At 41.9% G+C, this 19,326-nt stretch overlaps 1 protein-coding gene across 6 annotated transcripts in view; it reads left to right on the top strand.

Annotated features, from left to right (window-relative positions):
* ROBO1 (roundabout guidance receptor 1) overlaps nucleotides 1–19,326 on the top strand; it is a 697,339-nt gene that overhangs the window by 393,399 nt on the left and 284,614 nt on the right. The window contains exon 1 of one of the 6 annotated variants that reach the window (XM_027881212.1): nucleotides 6,905–7,391. The exons of the other annotated variants lie outside the window; for them this stretch is intronic. Within the exon in view, the coding sequence (XP_027737013.1) occupies nucleotides 7,337–7,391 (55 nt within the window). The 5' untranslated portion in view covers nucleotides 6,905–7,336. Of the gene's footprint in view, nucleotides 1–6,904; nucleotides 7,392–19,326 lie in introns of those variants that run through there. 6 annotated transcript variants of the gene reach the window in all.

Here is a 19,326-nt window from a genome sequence, read left to right as displayed (position 1 = left end):
TTTTTTTTTTTTTTTTTTTTTTTTTTTTTTTTTTTTTTTTTAATTAAGTAATACATATTTTCATAGGTTTCTTGAAGAGTGCTTCTGAGAGCTTTTGATATGGGTAAGGCTTGCTGGGGGTTTTTATAGTTTTCCACCAAGGGTATTTTGAAGGGAATTTTAGATTCACTGTGTGTGTTCTGTATATGCAGAAAAGGCTAAGGATGTGCCAGCCATTATACACAGAGGAAGGCAGATCCACTTGTTCATTAAAACAGACGTATTATGGCAGGGTACCAACAGCAGGGCCAGCAAAACATATTGCTAGTGTAAGATTTTTGCTGCTGCTTCCAGTAGCATACTGTGCCTGCTGACAGGTAGGGTGTACTTCTGACACCAAAAAATAAGCATACCATCATAGGGCAAAGACTTGCTCCTCCTCACACGCTGGTCACACAGCACACACTCAAAAATTTCAGGGGGTGTAATAAAATGCATGCTCTAGGCATGAAAACAGGATGTCTTTATCATTTGCAGTTCCCTCCTTACTTTCTTCCCTTCCTCCACTCAAGGGCAGAATGCAATATTAAAACTAGAGTAAGCATTTTTTTTAATTAAAAGAGGTTAAATATATGGGATCTGATAGGCTTTCATCATGCAATTTTAAATTGTATGCTGGTTATTTTAAATTTCAACATGCAATTGAAATGGTACTGGGCGAGCTGGCTTGGGTATCTGCTTTGCATTTGACTGAGTTAATTCACTGCAGGTATTCAGTCCTTAAGTGGCGTCTGCTTTAAATATGTGCAGTAATTCAATCAAAGAAATAAGATGGATAGTTTATGTAATCCTTTTCATCTCTAGATTGCTAAGGTTAACCTTAACTATTCATGAATTATAAATGCACACAGCAATCTCAAATTAATACATGTGAAAAAAAACCTTTTTTTTTGATGGCCTGTTGAAAACCATGGAATAGTTCCTTCTTTTAAAATATAGTTGATGAAACCACAGTATATCATTTCTTCCACTTATTATTTGTAACCTTAAACAAAAGTTTTGTGCAACTCATTTAAAATGGTTGTCTGTGGTAATATTAAACCTTTCCTCTGATCCAGGAACAGAGGTAATTTTCTCTTTAAAATTTTGGATGCATCATTCTTACAGCCCCTTTTCAGTGCCAACAGATTCTGTGACATGAATGGGAACCCAAAGGCAGATATTACAGAACAATAACGCTCTGTTGAAGCCTTCACAATTCCTGGAGTAATTAAATAAAGGAAAAAGAGTCCTTTCTCTTTCATTTGGTTAGTTCACTCAGTGCCATTTGGATGATTTGTGCTGTTAGCTCTCTTCCAGGCAGCCTGAACAATCCACTAGGTGACACCCTCATACTCTTCCTATGCCCTGTGTAGAGGCAAGGAGATAGCGAGTACTGAATGGCTCATTTGTTAAACATTTAAAGCAAATACTGAGATTTCAGGGACAGGTCTCTCTTTGTTTAGTAATATCAGAGATAACACTGGCTTTGTAATAAATACTGTGTTGTTTGTATATAAATTACATATTAAGCAGATTAGCATTTTGTCATTAACAGGAACAAAACCACAAAGCAGAAGTTGTACGCAATATTTCCTATAATTATAATAATTTTTTAAAAGCGTTTGAGCGTCTGCTGAGTAGACTGAATAGAAAATCTGCCTTTAGCATTTTTTACTGGGGGAACAGAAGGAATAGACCTTCTGTGATTTTTTTTCTTTTTTCCAGTGTGGATGTGCTTTAGCATCTTTGAACAAAAAGATGTACCTAATAAGACCCCTAATAAAAAGGATTATTAAAGGATAAACTTCAGTGGAATTTTGCATGTTTATGCCAGTGGTGAATTTTTCTTGTAGTTCTTTCTGTTGATAATGATGCTTTATAAATCCTTTGAAGACAGCGTCTCTTATCATGCTGTTTTTAGACACCTGGTATTATGAGGCTTGAGCTTGGTTAGGATCTCTATCTATGAATTCATCATAGCAAATAAATGATTTTATTTTATGGCTAGTATTCCTTGCTTGACAATGACTCTGGTACTATTCTATGTATGTAGTGAAAGACTCTGGAATTCTGAACTCACTAGTGGTGTAATTAGGAGTAACATCAAACTCATAAGAGTTACATCTCCAAATTAATGTAAATGAAAGCAAAATCACAGAAAGGCCCTAGCAATCGAACACAAGAAAATAATTTTTTTTTTTTAGTAGCACATTTAAACAGTAATCATACAGGTCAAGAAAGAGACGAACTGACTTATATGGGCATGGACATCATAACATTTCTTTTTTGCGCATAATAATTTTCCCAATTAGTTATACGGCAGCTGTAGGTTTTCAAGCTTTTGCTATTCATGCACTTTTTTATATTCAGCTACACTTTACAGTGCTCCTTCTTCTAACAACTTCACTGCCCGTTTAGGTCTAACATGGAAAAATCCACTTCTTAACTAATGAAACCTGGAAAACATCATTGAAATGATACACTGTTCTGCTCTAAGGTATTGTTTATTGACTTCAGTTAGGATTCCTACCATGGGTTAGGCCCATAACATGCCTAGAGACAAATATGCAAAGATGTATTTTTCCACTTAATCCAGCTTATTAATGCTTATGCTTAGAAAAAAAAAAATTCTAATAGTTGTTTCAGACAGTTTACTAAACAATCCAACAGATCAGCTTCCTGGTGTCCTAAACAATCTGGAAAAAACAGTTTTTGAAACTTAGTTGTATCTATATATTCTCTATGATAAAATATGTGATCTTATGCAGCCAGGAGCGTGTGTGATCATACGATGTACTCACACACAGGTATTCCTGGCAGCCAGGCCCGGAGATAACCGGAAGGCTACACAGTAGTTTTAAGATCAGCAAGGCAAGTGTCATTTGAAGTTCAAAAAGGTTTGTGGAGGGAGAGGACATTTGCCTCCACAACACATCCAAGGCATCTTGTGTGTATCTCTGCCCTTACAGAGAAGTACCCTGGGATCTTTAGTACTTAAGGAAGTTCAGGTTCTTCTAGGTAACATAAAATGAACAGTCTCTCAAAGCTCGTTGTCCCTTGCCTCAGAGACAGCACTGATTTCAGTCAGTTCGAGGGAAGAGTGCCATCTGCTGAATCACAACTATCACTTCTGTAGAACGTTTTCTCTTTTCTTGGTGGTTTCATGACCAAGTCTTGTGCCTCAAACACAGGCAGCGTGTGTAATTTCCTGCATGGGACTGGTTCTGTTCTCTCAGAAATTACATGTCTGTGTAAGTGTTAAAAACCTATTACAGAATTACCACAGCAAGTACCTCTGCTTTTTAATACTCATATAAGAAATATTCCTCGGATCTGAAGAGGTTAAAGCAGTATTTCTCTTCCTAGAAACATTTTCTGACAGATATACATTTATGTGCGTGTCTCACATACATGCATGTATGTCTCTGTATCAAGGACAGTGAGGATGCTTGAATAGCACACATTCTGTAAGAACATCTGCAGAATTAAAGATGATGTCAATTACTTTCAAGACATTCTGATGAAATTCTGTAGGCTCACAATTTGAAGAGATTCATTCAGCCGTGCAGCTGTTATATATTATTACAATCTAAATGAATTTTAAGGAAGATAATTAGAGCAGTATATACTCACTCCTAGCAGTTTTGTTTTTTTTTTTCAAGGAAGAAAGCACTGACAGATAAACATTATGTTCTGAAGTATCTGGGACAGTACAAATTGAACAAGCCTTTGAAGCTCTACTATAGGTACCTAACGTAGAATGACCCTGTATTTCTCAAAGGATAAAAACTTCCTTATAGTGATTGTTACAGTCTTAGGTGCTCATTAAAGATGGGGTAACTGTGGCTCAAAAGCTTTAAATGTTTTACTTAGGCTTATCTCATGATGATATGGTAAGGTCATTCAAACTTCAGAACTTTAATGCACTGTTGTATTTAAAATTTCTCTGCAGCCGAATTTGAAATCAGAACCCAGACTTCAACATAGCATAAAATTTTACTGGCCCCTTTTCTGAATTACTTAAACAAAGGAGTGTGTGAATCTAGAAACATACAATTGCACTAATGAACAGGAAACAGACTTATCTTGAATAGAGAAAGCAGCCCGGGAATAAGGAAAATGCTTTATTTACCTTCTGTACGCATCATTTATACTTGTTGTCAGTTACAAATGAAATGGATTAATTTATGTTGCTAGATAACACATATGGCATAGAAATGCATTAAAAATTATGGGTCCATAATTAAAGATTGCAGAGAATATTGACAGTTTCATCTAAAACCAAGGATACATAAAAATGACACCTTATGAGTAAATAAATACATGTGTATATAAAATATGTGTTTATGTACATTCAGAGAATATGTAATCCTGTATTTATTCCCTATTGTGGGTTTGCTTTTTTAACAGAAACAATCAATTAAAATATGTAATTTGGCACAGTGTGAGTCTGTCAAGTATTGATACTACAGAAGGAATTAAAAAAAAGGCCTTCAAAATGTTATCAGTGGTGGTGGTGGTGTGTTTTCTTCTCTTCCTGAAGGCTATTCAGTCTAGGCTTAAAAAAAAAGTAATCTGGCTATATACTAACTGGAACCGGCTACCTAAAGAGAGTATGAAATTCCAGTAATTAGAAATGGATACTTGCTAGTGGGAGTCTACTTCTATTAGACCCTATCTCAAAACAGGGAGGTGAAATAAATGAATTATTGAGGCTCATTTTCAGCCCTGCACGTGACTCCTGTTTATTTAATTAATTAAAAAAGAACAACTCCAAATCTAATTTGTTGAAATCTCGAACTTCTCACTAGGATTCAAGGATTATCTCAGACCTCTTCACTGTTTTAACTCCAGAGGTGCTAATACATTTTTCTTTCATGAAGTGTGGAACGATGCACGAGGTCCCTGAACAGGAAAATAAATTTATGGCCAAGTACAATTTGAAGAAATCTGGTTGTATCCAAAGGCATTCACTGTTATTGATTCCGCAGTTATGATTGCTTTCTAAATGTGTTTGAAGTAGGACACTAATTTCTTTTTCTCTGTGAAAATTAACGTCTAACTTTTGGGTGTTGTAATGTTTTGGTGTATTATCATCACTTTTAGAGGAAAATCTTGTCAGTTTGGCTGCTGCTGCTATAGATACACTATGTGTGTATATATATATATATAAATATTTATATAATTATATTTGTCATCAGGAGCTTCCTTTCCCAATGTAAACCAGTTTTGCTTTACATTATTGAAAATTTGAATTTACAGGCCTCACATAAAAGCGGACTAACACCGATTTGGTGAAATCCATGTGACCTTTCTGTTGCTGGACTTTTGGACAGCACCCTGAGGGAGACAAACTGGGGCAAACACCAGTGTGAGTGGGGGAGCTGAGAGCACCCAAACCAGTTTGGCTGATAACAGTGTGGGGTGCGTATAAATCCTGTGACAGGAAGTACATGAAGGTTCCTTCCCTGGTGTTTTATTATCCCACTGCAAGAAAAGGCTTCGCTTGCAATGGGGTTAATATATTCAACATGCTGCTGGGAAATGAAATTTCTTCTTACATCTCATTCAGTCCTTATAACTTAATGAATCAAACCCAGGAATAGCTGGACCTTTGCTGTGAGGAGGTAGTGCTGCTTCTTCAAAGTCCACCTTCCCTTTTCCCTTCCCTTTTCCCTTACACTGTTAAATCTTCTTGCCCAAACGCCACCTTTTGTAACACAGGATAAAGCTGACACGACCATGTGAAGTTGACTATTAGAGCTGCTCTTGTTACTATTTGTCTGTGCACCCAGGCGCGGCAGCGCGGATTTGAGGATGCTTCTCCTAAAGATTTGGTCCACTCCTGGAGCATGGCCAGGCCGCGGGAATCATCCGGTGAAGCGCTGCTTCCTCGCTCCACCGGGAATGCCAGTGGAGATCCGCGCGGGGGATCTTTTTGTGTGTTAGCTTGTTTTCGGCGGCGGTGGGTGGGGGAACCTGAACTTTTTTTCTGTGCCCCATGCTGCCCCCACGGCCTCCCATCCCTCGGGGGCTGTGCTGTGCCCGGGGCCGCCCCGCTCGGTACCTCCGGCGGGGGCAGGGGCAGGGGCAGGGGCAGGAGGCGGCGCCGGGGCGATGCGGGGCGGGGCGGGGCGGGGCGGGGTGCCGGGCCGGGCAGCGCCGCCCCGGGCGTGCGGGGGCCGTGTAGGTGCGGCTCCTTTAAGGTGTCCCGAGGCGGCACCAGACCTGCCGCGGCGGCAGCGCGGGGAGGAGGCGGGGGCGGCCGGCAGAGGGGGAAGGGGAAACCCGCGGCGGAGGCGGCGAGCGGCTCGACTTGACACCAGAAAGTTCAGGCGAAGCGGGCTCGGCCCCGCCTGACTCCTGCACCCCTGCCCCGGCGGCGGGGCAAGGCGAGGAGCCGCTCCTCCTCCTCCTCCTTCTTCTCCTCCTCCTCCCGTAGCCACCGCAGCGAGGGCGGGCGGGTGGCTTTGGGGGCGTTGGCCCGGGGAAGTTTTGCTCGCCCTCTTTCTGCCTTTCTCTCCCCTTTCTTTCTTCCTCCCTTCCATCGCCCCTCTTGTGCCCTCCTCCGGCGTTGGGGAGGGGGGCGAGCGTGGGATTCCCGCGTGGAGGAGGAGGAGGAGGAGGAGGGGGGGGCGGCGGCGATGCTGGGCAGGGCTCGGGGCTGCCGCCGGGGCTCCCCTGCCCGCCGCCCCGCCTGACCGCGGCCGGGCTCCGCCGCGGCCCCCGACGCGCCCGCCTCCTTCCCCCGCCATGGGAGCGGGCGCTGCCGCCGCTCCGCCGCCGCGCTGTGCCCGCCGCTCGCCGGGCAAGCAGTGACTCGGCGGGGGCACCTCTCGGAGGGCGCTCCCCTCCCCTGCCCTGCCCTGCCCGCCCCTCTCTCCCCCGCGGAGCGCGGCCGTGGCCGCTCCGTGCCCGTCCCGCCTGCGCTCGCTCCGCTACCGTCTCGTCCCCGGCAACCCGGAGCGGACTCCGCCGCCGGAGCGGCAACTTGGGGAGGCGGCAGCGGACCTCGGCTGCGGGAACTCGAGGATCTTTTGTTTTCTCCTGTCGCTTTGGATAGTCCTGGGAAGTGTCAAGGCGCCGCTGAGGAAAGCCCGGGCCAGACGAGGGGAGGCCGGCCGGAGTTGGCGTGCGGCTGGAGCCCCGCGGACCTGACAGCGCCGCGCCCGGAGGGGGCTCGCCCCGGGAGCCCGGCGGGATTAGGGAACCTCGCTTTACGTTAAGCTTCTGTGGAATTACAACTGGGGGCGCTTCGTTTCTCTCCCCCCCGCTCTTCTGGCATGAGACTGCTTGCAGGCGCCACCCGAGGACAATGATCGCGGAGTTTGCTCACTTTTACCTCTTTGGATTCATCTGCCTCACCTCAGGTAACCACCTCCCTCAGGCGGGTCAGATGCGCGGCCGCGGCGGTGGCCGCGCTCCCGCCGCCCTGCTCCCCTCCTCGACCCCCACGGTTTGGCCCTTTCGTGCATCTCGCCCCTCTCCTTCCTTCGGAAAAGAAGCTCAGTTTGTAACCCGGCGGGCGTCCGGAGCGCCTTTGCCCCGGGAGCTGCCGCCGGCCGCGGGGGCTGCCCGGGGGCCGGGTGTGAGGGGATGCGCGGCGCCCGGGCCGCCCCCTCCCACCGCCGGCGGCTCCCGGGGGTGGTTTGATGGAACCGCGGCTGATGCTGAGCCCCGGCCGTGAGGGGGCGGCGGGAAGCGGCTCCCGCGGCGGAGAGCTGCGCCTGCCGCCCGGCCGGAGCTGGGAATTCCCCCCGGGTACCGCTCTCCCTGCGCCGGGCGGTCCCTGAGCGCATCCCCCATCCCGGCCCCCGGCTAACCCCCCGGGGGTGGGGGGGCACGGCGGCCGGGGAGGGGTGGGGGGTGCTCGGGGATGGGGTTTGCTTCACCTTGGCGGTTAAAGTTTTCCTTTCACGTGTGTGAAGCGAAGCGCCAGTGGGCGCAGGCGAGATGGTCGAGGAGATAGGGGGGGATTAATGGTCATTGAGGCGCTGCTTGCGCGGGGCTTAACGCGTGTTGGGGTATTTTATCGTGCCTGTAGGTTAGGGACAGGGTCGCGGATGGCAGGTTTGGCTCGGTGTGAGCCCCCGTGGTGTCCCGGGAGCGGTGCAGGGCTCGGGGCGCCCGTGTGGGGGCTCCGGGGCTTTTCGGGTTTGTTTCTGCTCGAGGTTCTTGTTGCTCTCAGGAGGCCGGGTTTTCTCTGCCCGCGGTATTCCTTCCCACTCTCATCAACGCCTTTTGTCACACGCTCAGTAAACCCTTGTGCCAACTCTTCTGCCTTAATTGATTTTTATAAGTTTGCGGAGGACCCCTTTGAGTCATTAAAGTTATGGTGGCATGAGACATCTGGTCAGGGAATGAATGAATGAAGTTTTTGAAAGACTTAAGCACACTGCCTGAAGCTTTAAGTCTTAATTATGTCACCAAATGCAATAACTTATGTCTGTTTCTAGATGATATCATAAATTTAACTAGTACATTTTTGCTGTTAGGTATTAGGTTTGCTTCTTGAGGCTTTGGATATGGAAAGCTTTGCGTCTCTGGGTAACTCTTAACCCTGTTCACTTTTGACCCTGTCAGTCATGCCGTCTTTAATTTGATTTTTCTCTGTATTGCTGCCCTCATCTAATGAAGAAACATTTGGAATGGGGAAGAGCCTTTGCACCAGTTTGCTCTTTCTAAATCTTCTATGCCAATCATCTCCACCTTGGAAAAGTCTTCACGGACTGTGGACTCTCTAAGTCAGTTCTGTATTGGGCTATCTTAAACACCAAGATAAGAAACAAACTTGTTTAATTTATTTTTATTTTTCTCTTCTACTTTTCATTTAAATGCTCAATAGAATAAGTGGCATGTAAGGGTTTTTTTTTCAATTTTTTTCTCCCCCCCTCCCCCGAATGGCGATGCTCTCTCTAAATAATGTTGACTCCAGCTGAGCTGGAGAGAAAACAAAAGGAAGAAAGCCATGAATTTTTATGGTGATTTTTTATTTTGCCATGAAAGCAAGCTCAGTAACAAAGATAAAGAGACAAGCACCAGATAATATCTCTGTTCCAACTCCCTCACCAGAGGAACTTCTTTTTCCCCTCAACTAGAGTGTGATCAAGTAATCTTGTGCCTGGAACAATGGAGATGCCAGAAACCTTTGGCAGGATGAAGTTTGAGGGCAGATGGCTGCAGTGCAGGAGGAAGGACGGGAGTCATCTACAGCAGTTTCCACACTGAAATCCATTGAGTTCTGCTGACAGCTGATCTTGCAAATTGATTGATCTTTTCCTCCCTCTTCCACTGAAGGTTCTGACTTCCTTCACTTACACCCACTACTGAATCAATGGTTTGTGTAGCCACACTCTAAATAGAGATGTTAGAAACTTCTACTGAGAGGTGGGAAGTAATTGGGGGATGGGGAAAAGAAAAATTTTTAATAATAGAAAGGTGAGTTAGTGTTTGTCGAAACAGTAATTGGTAAACCACTTAGATCTTAAAACCTCTAATTTTTACCCCGGTGTTTTCTTTGTGCAATCCTGTGAAGTACCTTCTTTCATGTAAGCCTGTGGTTAATAAATGTTGAGTAAATTTAAATTTGAATAGTGTTGAAAATTGGAATATAGAAGCTTTCCTCCCTTATTCTCCCAGTGTAATTTCAGTGCTCCTTTGCATAAAGAATAAAAATTGCTTTAAGGGATAGTTCTCTGATATCCTTGTTTTCTTGAGTATTTCCCTGCTTTCTGTCCTTTTTCCTTCATTCTGAGGCAGACTTGGCTGCGTAATCCATGGAGTTTTCATCTCTCTGCCCCCTGAGAAGCAGCAGCATCAAACTAATACGTTTGGAAAAGAAAAGCTTTCAGTTATCTGAAGGGCAACATGCAGAACCCTTTTGCTGGGAATGAGTGTCAAGGCTCTGGGTTTCCACCTGGGTGTTCACTGCTCTAGCAATTCTCAAGGCTAAATATATTACTGTGTGGTGTTTTTTTTTTTTCTGATTCCCTCCGTGGAAATCTTTATATTTTGACGAGGTATTTCACTGCGTTGCTGATTCCCATCTGCTCAACACCCACCCTTTCTCCCTCTCCCGTCCGTGTTATCCCTTACTAATTACTGCGCTTCAGATGGGATTGGTACGTTTGCTCAGGAGGGGTTTCATGCAGTTTGAAGCAGCCAGTGCTGACAGCAGCAAGGCAGGCGTGTTTTCCAGTGATAGTTCTAGCCAGTGGAGGGCAAAATTGTCTCTTGTATTCCCTTCATGGGAGAGTTAACCTCCTGATGGTTAATACTTTAAGGGTGTCAATGGGGTGTCCCCAAAGCCCTTTCTACTTGGCTAACCTACCTACTGGAGTAAGTAAATCAGCCACATCTTTTGATATGTTTTGTTCGTTTGTCTCAGAAGTTTGTATTTGTAAACTTCCCTTGTGAAGTGCTAGAGCACTTCAGGGAATGTTCCTACCGCTCTTCCATATTCTCTGTCTAATAGTAATAAAATAAGAGCAATCTAAGAAAATATTACACAGTAATTCAGAGAATTATGAAAGTCTAGGTGCATAGTCTGTAAAAGCAAGTAAGTCATGCAAGAACATATGAAAACTGTGTTTTTCGCCTACCCCTACTGCATTGTGTGCTGTTTTAAGTAATTTTACTGTAAGAATGTTAAAGAAAGATTGAGCCAGCTGCTTAGAGCTGAAGAAGCTGGCAGCGCTTGTATTGTGCTTGAGGACTTCAAGCTAGAAAAGAAATAACCATATGCTATAAAATTGATCATTCCTTACTTGTGATAAAACACTCTTGAAGTATCCAGGTGTTTGACTGATTAAAAACCACTTATCCTCGTGAGTACTGATTGTATCTGTGGAGATCAAACTCTCCCCCCTCCCCCCCACCCCCTCAGTGTGCATTAATGTGGGTTTTGTTACCTTGCACCCGGTAAGAGACAACTTTTTTTTCCTCTAGCTTGGCTATTAAGTTGGATACCTGTTTAAAACAGAAGAAGCAGATTTTTGCTCGCTTCAGTCAGTGTTGGTTACCAAATGTTTGCTTGTTTTTGTGTCATGTAGTCCAATAACCTTGTCCTGGAGCAGCTCAGTGTTTTCATGAGTAGGGATCATCTGTAAAGTTCAGGGTCCTGAAGTTTGGGGACGTCCTGTGTGCTGTCCATAAGATTTTATTAGAAAACATGAATGTATGTGAAGGATACTTCGGAGTAAGGTCGTGATTGGATCTTCAAAGATTACAAATATTATCTGAAACCAGTGACACTTAGGTAGCAGTGTTATTTAATTTCCAGTAGTAACATGATATCTGTGCCAAATGATGCTTTGGATGGGATGGTCAAAGAGGTTCAAACCCAGTTTTGTTTTTGTGAGAAGTGAAAAGAGAAAATATTTAGACATTCAAGGCAAACAAATGTATAGCCATACCTAAGAATCTGAGAACCTGTTCCCTCACTCTCAAATAACGTTGGTTTTGGTGTTTCCTAAATAACTGGAAGAGTTTGGTTTCACAGTGCTGAAGAAGTGTAATATTATGTCTCATTAGGGGATAGCTTTGTCTAATGAGCGCAGTAATTTGCTGGGTCTGGCAAGTCCAGCCACTTGCTCCACTTGTGCAGTTTATTATTTCTGTCGTAGGTCAATGCGTTGTGTGAGTAACGGGCACGTGGCTTGGTGTCACAGTAGCTGGTTTAGATTCTTCTTCAAAACTTCTCTTTCATGGTGCAGTTCATTGTAGTCACTGTAGGAGCTCTTGTTGTGAGTTTATTGGGGGTTCTGTGTATTTGAATGGTTAGTAATGAGTCATTTCACTGTCAATAGTTGTCAATATTTTGAGGCCAGAAAAATAGTAGGAGCCTCGCTCTTTCCAGGCAAACTAAAGGGCACTTAAGAATTTTATATGCTGAGGTTCTGACACATTTTATTTGTGTGCTTTGCTATAAAGCCTTGCTCGATGGTGATAACCTTCCTTAACTTTTCACGTGAGTGCCTCTTCATAAAATTGTAAGTTAAATAGTGAAGTTACTGAAGTAGCAACTGAGGTGTATTTGAAGTCCAATAAATTGTGTAAACAGGGGAAGTAAGAGTATTTTCCTGTTAGTGATGAGAATCTTGACCAAGAGATAAGGGCAGAGCAACAAAGAATTATTCTTAAGTATATTGAAAGCTAGAGGTGCTTTTAAGGGCAGATAATTTCCTGGTTTATACCTTCTCTAGGAGAAAGATAGATACAGATATATGCACACCCTCTATCTCAATAATACACTGATGCCTCGTGGCTCGTTGTGTCAGCCTTACATCAGTGCTAAATTGGTAGAGGTAGAAGGGCATTCTGTGATAAGAAGGAAAATGTCTTATGAGCACAAATATTTTGTAGTGCTGACATAGATGGCAGCCAGCTACGTTGAATTTGCACAGTTGAGACTATGGAAAATCTCAACAGGGGGAAAAAGAGAAACAGTTGGGAAGCTGATAATGAGTTCAGTTTTCAGTCAGATGTGCAGAGTTCTTTTATTCTCTTGTTGTATTACAGTGTTGGGTTCTGGTTTTTAAAGAGCTAAATCTTCCAGTATCCTGGTCATTAACTGAGGCCAGGTGCTGTAAGTTACCTTACCCTGAAGATGACAGTAAAGCTTAATTGAAATAAGGTGGTGATGAATTTAAATCTGTGTGTCAGAATTTCTTTGTTAGTTGATTATTCATTAGAAAAAAACTGCATTTGCACAGATTTATTCCCAAAAATGATAAGACATTGTTCTGGAACATTTCTAAAGAGGTATGAGGGTAGGCCTCTCAGACCAGGAATGTATATGATTTAATTGGTGTTAACAGCACAAAGTGAGACAGAGGGAGAGGTATTTATATGGGAGTATCCATTTCAGGTGTAAATAGTAGGGGAGTTGTCCTGCACTTCAACAAAGCAATGAATAGAAGCTTAAGGAGAGTATATTCTATTTATTTTTGTGCCTTTTGAAAACAAAGTAAGGAAACTGTTTTTTTTTTGTGGAAAAGGGAAGGAGTAAATGAACAACTAAGGAGGTGTAATACTGTCAAATACTAAAAACTATTTTAGGGCTCTCTGAGACTTGTAAATATTTTCCATGCCTCTCTTGTTCTGAAGCTTAGGAAAGTTTCCGACTTGAGGCTGGTGTTTGTATGTGTGTGTCTGTGTATGACTGATTAAAATGAAATAGATAAATTGACAGTAATGTGATTTGTGGGTGGCAGCAGGCCAGTCTTTTTAATTAGAACTTGCTTGCCATCTGAGCAGCTGCAGCCAAGGGGAAGATGCAGAATGCTCTGCTCTCACCCGCGAACAGAGAAGTCATTTCGCCTCTGCTGAGGACAGAAAGGGTTATTGAATGATACAGCCTTAAAGTGGCCTTACCAAAAGGAAGCCAACTCTGTGCTGGGAAGGGGAATAGAAAATCTCTTGCCTTCACTTTTATTTTGATGGGAAGTCCACTGTGCATTCCAGGAGCAGAAGCTTGGAAATTTAGGGTGGAGGATCTACCATTAATCATCAGAGAGTGCACTTGTAGATTTAAATAAACCATCAGTATGTTTTTTAAGTTTATAAAACATCTTTGTGAAAACTGCTTTTCAGGTCCTCAAGCTCTTACAGTTTCTTTCAGCATCACTATCCAAAGAACTACATAGAATTGGAGAACTTTTCCATCTAGCTTTTAGTGAAATGATGTCAGCCTGTGCTGCGGGAGAGAAGATCCTCGTGGTGTAACTTGGGAATGCACTTGATCTTCTGATGTACATATTCAATACATGGATTCTGATAAGGGGCAGTAGCATGTATGTCATCTCCAACCTCATTTTGAACATGTTTGGGTTTAATCTTAGGGTTTTTTTTTTAATATACATATATATCAACTCTATGCTGCTAGTGCATAAAACCATCAGATTTTTTAAAAAGGCATCTTAGGTATCCATCTTCTCAGTCAGAAGGCTGGCATATATATATAAAATGCTTGTATTAGCATCTACACTTTGACAGAATAGTAAATATGTTGTTGAAGAATTCTTCCTTACTTAACATCCAAAGAAATTCCCTAACAAGCGATTAGATTCCATATTTAAACAAGAGGGCAGTACCTCAGTGGGTTTGCTCACTGGTGGTAGAAATAAATCCCAGAAGGTACTCCCGTTTACGTCTTGTTTTCTGCTACCAGGCTTTGTACCTCTAGAAGGGCATAAATATATTAAATATTTATGTTTATTTACGTTGAAGTAAATACTGCAAGTCAAAATAATAGGGCATGGAATTGTAGTACAACTTACTATAAATTGAGCTTAGAAAAAAATGGCTAGCTGAATACATTAATTTTGAAATGGTATTAATATCTTTAATCAGGAAACAAACATGTCTTCTGGACTGCTGCAGTCTTGAAGTACATATACTTTCTTTGAAAAAATGCACAGTCAGATAGGCAAAATTATTCAAGCTGCCCTTTCCTGTTGGGAAGTATTTGCTCAATATGGCATTGCATTACGTTAAGTCAAATAGTAATCTAGTGAATGATTAAAATAATATGAACACCCCTTACTGTAGATTAAGGATCTGTAAATCTGACAAGCCTGTGCTGAGCTCCAGATTTAAAATCTTAAAACTTAACACTTTATTTTCTCCAGCTTGCCTAGTGAATGAACAGTTGAATAAGCTCAGTTTTGGAATAAACTGTCTCTTCAGACGTGCAGGGTATGGCAAGGATCGGTTTCCAACCAGTGAAGTCTGGAGTCATCCATGACAGCTGTCTGGGAGAACTGGATAGTCTGTATAATTTTGAGGTTACTCAGTTTTGTAGTCTTTGTCCTCTGCTCCTTCAACTGTCATGTACATAAATCAGAACTGTGATTTCTTTAGTACTGTTAAACTGTTTCATGCTAGTATTGCATTAAAACTTGCTTGGCTGGCATTTTTGTGTGCTCTGAAATTTGCATATCCTCGGGCAAGATATTTATTTTACATTCTGGGTTAGTTATATTGCCTCCTATCTAATTGCTTAACTGCCTTTATGTTGAAGATTAGACATATAAAGCAGTTGATGGTTATAAATTCATATATATAGAAGACTTTTGATTTTACTATTTGCTTCTACAGTAGCATAGTAGACATTAAGAGTTTTTTGTCTTAGAAATACGTGACCAAGGATTTAATGTAGGCCTGAAGATGTGCATGGGATCAACTTCCCTTTCTTCTGGAAGTAGGTAAATAGAGAAAGAAATGGTGTTTTAATCGTGACCAGATATACATATTTCAAAGAGTAGCTTGATTTTGAGTAGACATTAAAATTCACATTTTTGTAATCCAGGACGTTGTGAATTGTGTGAAGTTGGGAACCTACAACCCGAGTTTGGAGCCGCTTAAAATCAGTAGTGCCTTTTGAAACTCTTGATTGTAGTGTTTAAATTCAATTGCCTAAAGTGTTTGACTTCAGTTGCAAACGTTTGTGGATCACTGTGGGTCCTTAGCCTGTGTGAAAGTTGAGATTGTAGTGAACATTGGTTTAAGAGCCAATTGACAGAAAAAAGCTGTATAACTTTGAATTTGCATGTGCCTCTTGAGCTCTGTGTAGGTGAGAAGCCAATCAAAAATGTGTTTGAGTGTGTATTCTTTTAGAACCTTCTGGGCTTCTCACTTTTACAGTGCATTTTACTGACACTGGCCAAAAGCAGACTTTTCAGGCCAGACATCTCCTGTTGGCCAAACAAGCCCAAGCATGTAAGCCCAAGATAAGGATAGCAGCTCCCAAGTCCAAAAATAAGTTGTGCCTGGATCTGTGGTGAAAGAATAATACAAGGTCATAAAATACTATTTTTGGATCAAATGTTCAGCAGCGTTGCTAAGCTTTTGCTTCTCTCAAAACCTCTTGGCACCTGGTAATAAAGTTGGCACTTGCCCTAGCTTTGTCCTAGGAGATCTCTGGGATGCTAGGCAGCTCCAGAACTGGGATTTGCAAATTCTGGTTGTTTCTCCCCTCACCTCCCACTCACAAAACAACTCTGTCAGTGCAACTTTCTGGTTTTGGAATAGAGCTAATGCCCTAAGTACTGCAGTTGACAAATACGTCGTCATCCAAGTGTTTAATGGTAGGAGGTGATAAAGGGGAGAAAAAATTAAAAGCAGTGTGAGGAAACTAGGGGAAAAGAAAACAGGGTAAGTAAGGGTAGTAACAGATTATTCTACTTTTTGCTGGCCAAACCAGGAGTTGTCCGTGGAGAGGGCAGAGTTTGGGACTGTGATGCTGTAGCAGCAGAATGTAGGAGAGAGAAGGTATATAATGAACAGGTTTAACAAAAAAGTGCCTGATGTAACCACAGAATAGAACTTGCACTGTGCCACTGCTCAGGCATGAAAGTGATTGGCCAGAGGCCCCGTGCAAGGAGTAAAATCCTGTCTTCACCAGTGTGGAAAATCATGGTTTCAACTGCAAAAGGAAGTAAAGCTTGGAAGGAATTAGCATATCTCTAGCACCGAGTGGCATCTGGAACTGAATGGCTGGGTTAAATCGTTCAGTAGTGATTAATGGGGCTCATTGCTTAGGTTGTACAGCCTTTAAAAATTAAAAGGAGTAATTTAAAACTAGATGCAAAGCAGAAAGAAGACACCATTGCTGCCATTTACCTCTTGAATACAGAAGGTGGAATAAAGTCTTCCCTCTCTTTTGATACGAGGTGAAAACCGTCAAGTTCTTCTCTTAAGATTAGAAACTAAGAAATGAATTTCTGAATAATTGTTTGGAGGAACATTTGGGGATTTTTTTTAAATGCGGATTTTTTTTAAATGTGAATTTCAAGGCAGTCAGGGCTTTGAAATGAGAGGGAGTGTTCAGGATGGTATTTTGCTGCTGGTGAGTACTTGGCTTCTTAGAAAATTTAAAGAACCAACAATTTCTGTTTCTCTCCCACTCATGAGTGTTAATCTGCGTTGCCTATAGGGGAAGCAAAATATTGAAACATATGAAGTGAAACAAGATCAGAGACGTACAGAGCATTTTAACTTTGCTGGAGCGTGGTTCTGGCAGTTCCTGAGCTGAATGGTAATGGAGCTTGGTATCATATGAGGAATAATGTTCAGAATGTTCAAAGGCTGTTATTCCGTGGGAGGATTACTGTACTGATATAAACAGACTTCTGTTTACTTCCAAGATTTTAGTGGAGCGAATAGAGAAACCAGTGAAATGTGTGTTAAAGTGTTAAGGGTTGGTTTTTTTAAGAATTGTAAAAAGAAACAAATGGTGGCATCACTTGTGATGCTTTTGCTTAAAATGGTTGACCCTTCTGCAGCAAGTTCATGGGCATAGAAAATAAAAGGGAACTAGGCCCTTCTAGAATAAAGTAGTTATTCATCTGGAGCTTGTCACTGCAAATACTAAAACAGAGTTCCAGTGCTTGGGACTTAGGTTCCCCAAACTGTATTGCTGAAATATCTCTGCTCACAACACTTTTTGGTTTCTGGATTGGCAGGTTTTTAACTTGTTTATTGTCTGCCTTGCTTTTCTTTTAAAATTTTTGATTTTTTTTTTTTTTTTTTTTTGGAGAGGGGATGCTGATGTGTTCAGCAGAAAATAAGGAAGTAAATTGGTTTATTTTTTGTTTATTTGGTTGGTTTGTTTGTTTTTTAAAGCTAAATGATTACATCTTTCTCACCCATACATTTATGTGGTACCCATGACCATCATGTGGAAGAGGGCTATTAATAATTGAATCCCCATCCCCACCCCAGTACTTCATATCAGATGGGGATTATTTTTTCCCTACTTCTGCTGGGACAGCCAGGGTAGGGAGGTTGACCTCGTGCTTTAAATTTGTGACCAGAAGAAGTGAATGGTATTTGCACAGGCAACTTTTGGGTTTTTCTAATTCTCCGACTATGAGGTTTATTGATACTGTGTTTGATTGTGACTAATAACTGTGAACTTTTTGTGGGGAAGTTACTGTTTGCATGTCCATGAAGTCAGTCATTATTCCAAAAAGGTTGGGTTATTGTCTGCAGTAAGATTATCGTGTCTTCAGAACTGATATGTGTCTTTGACACAAATTTGCATTTTATTTTACATCAACTTCCAGAAGGGCATTTACATTTTGTTACCTTATTGCAGGAAGGAAAGCGGCAACCTCTCAGCTAAAAATTCACACTGACCTACAGTCTAGTGATAATTAGAATTAAACAGAGGTAGTAATTTAACTTGGTCATTTCATCACAGTTCCTGCAGGCATGCAGCTGGTCATTTTGAAATCTCGTAAAATTAAGTTTTATTTTGCTCACCTTACGCAGGTCAAGTAAAAAGCCACATCAAGTTAATGAATCCCTTTCTCTGCAATGGACTGAACGTGGCATTTGTTTTTGTTCTGGCAGTCATGAAATCACAGGGTGTTGGCGACAAGTCCATTATTGGCTCCGTGCACTGTGTTTCTGAGGGTTTCTACTCCACCCAGCATATTATGTGTGCAGACTGTATCATACCCGTTAAAACTTGTTCTAAAATGAGGATTCCTCTTCTTAAAAGCAGTAATAAAGAGAAAATAAAAATAGCTCTCTCTTCTTTATTAGCATAAATGAAAGAGAAGCAGCAACTCATTCCTTTTGTGGCCTGAGGAAATAAAAGAAGACCTGGATGAGTTCTCAGCCCCTTAAAGTCAAAGGAAATTTAACTACTGATTTTAATTTTTACCTTGTCTTGCAGAAGCTCAAGTTTTGTGTCACTTTTATTCTACCTGTTGATACATAGGAAGCTTAATAATGGGGAAAAAGAGATGATTAAGAATGCCACTTCTTAAAAAAATGAGAAATTCAAGACTAGTCAGATTCTGCAGTTTGGGATCCTTTTTTGTCATCGATTGCAAGGTTGAATTTACGGTGTGTTGTGCTGGTGCTGTTGGTGTCTTTCATGTGGTAGTCAGTCATTTCCCTGCTTCCTTGAATACCCAAACTGGTTTTGTTGTAGCTTCTCATTTGTATCTGCTGTCTTTGATTTTTGTTTGTTTGTGTGTCTAATGGCTTCTGCAAAGCATTTCTGGCTTTGAATTTTCCTGTGCTGTATATTTTTGTGTGGCATTTAGAGAAGAAACTAAGAGTTTTTTTCCTATAGTTCTAATTTTTTACATAGCAAAAATACTCAACTGTTACTGTTGCTCAGTTTTGAAAATTAATACAGTCTAGTTCCTACTAGCACGATATTTGAAGGGAGCCATAACAGATTCTAAACAAAGCATTAAGCACAGATCACTTGTTTAAAGAGAGAACTTAAAATGATAACAGACTCATCAGATTTTAGAACATGTTATTTCCAAATCTCTGCTTAAT

The sequence above is a fragment of the Empidonax traillii genome, unplaced genomic scaffold (assembly GCF_003031625.1).
Source record: "Empidonax traillii isolate 1590-97213 ecotype Southwest subspecies unplaced genomic scaffold, ASM303162v1 scaffold85:size1451899, whole genome shotgun sequence".
In the NCBI taxonomy this organism is placed as follows: Eukaryota; Metazoa; Chordata; class Aves; order Passeriformes; family Tyrannidae; genus Empidonax; species Empidonax traillii.
This window is presented reverse-complemented; position numbering and strand designations above follow the sequence as displayed.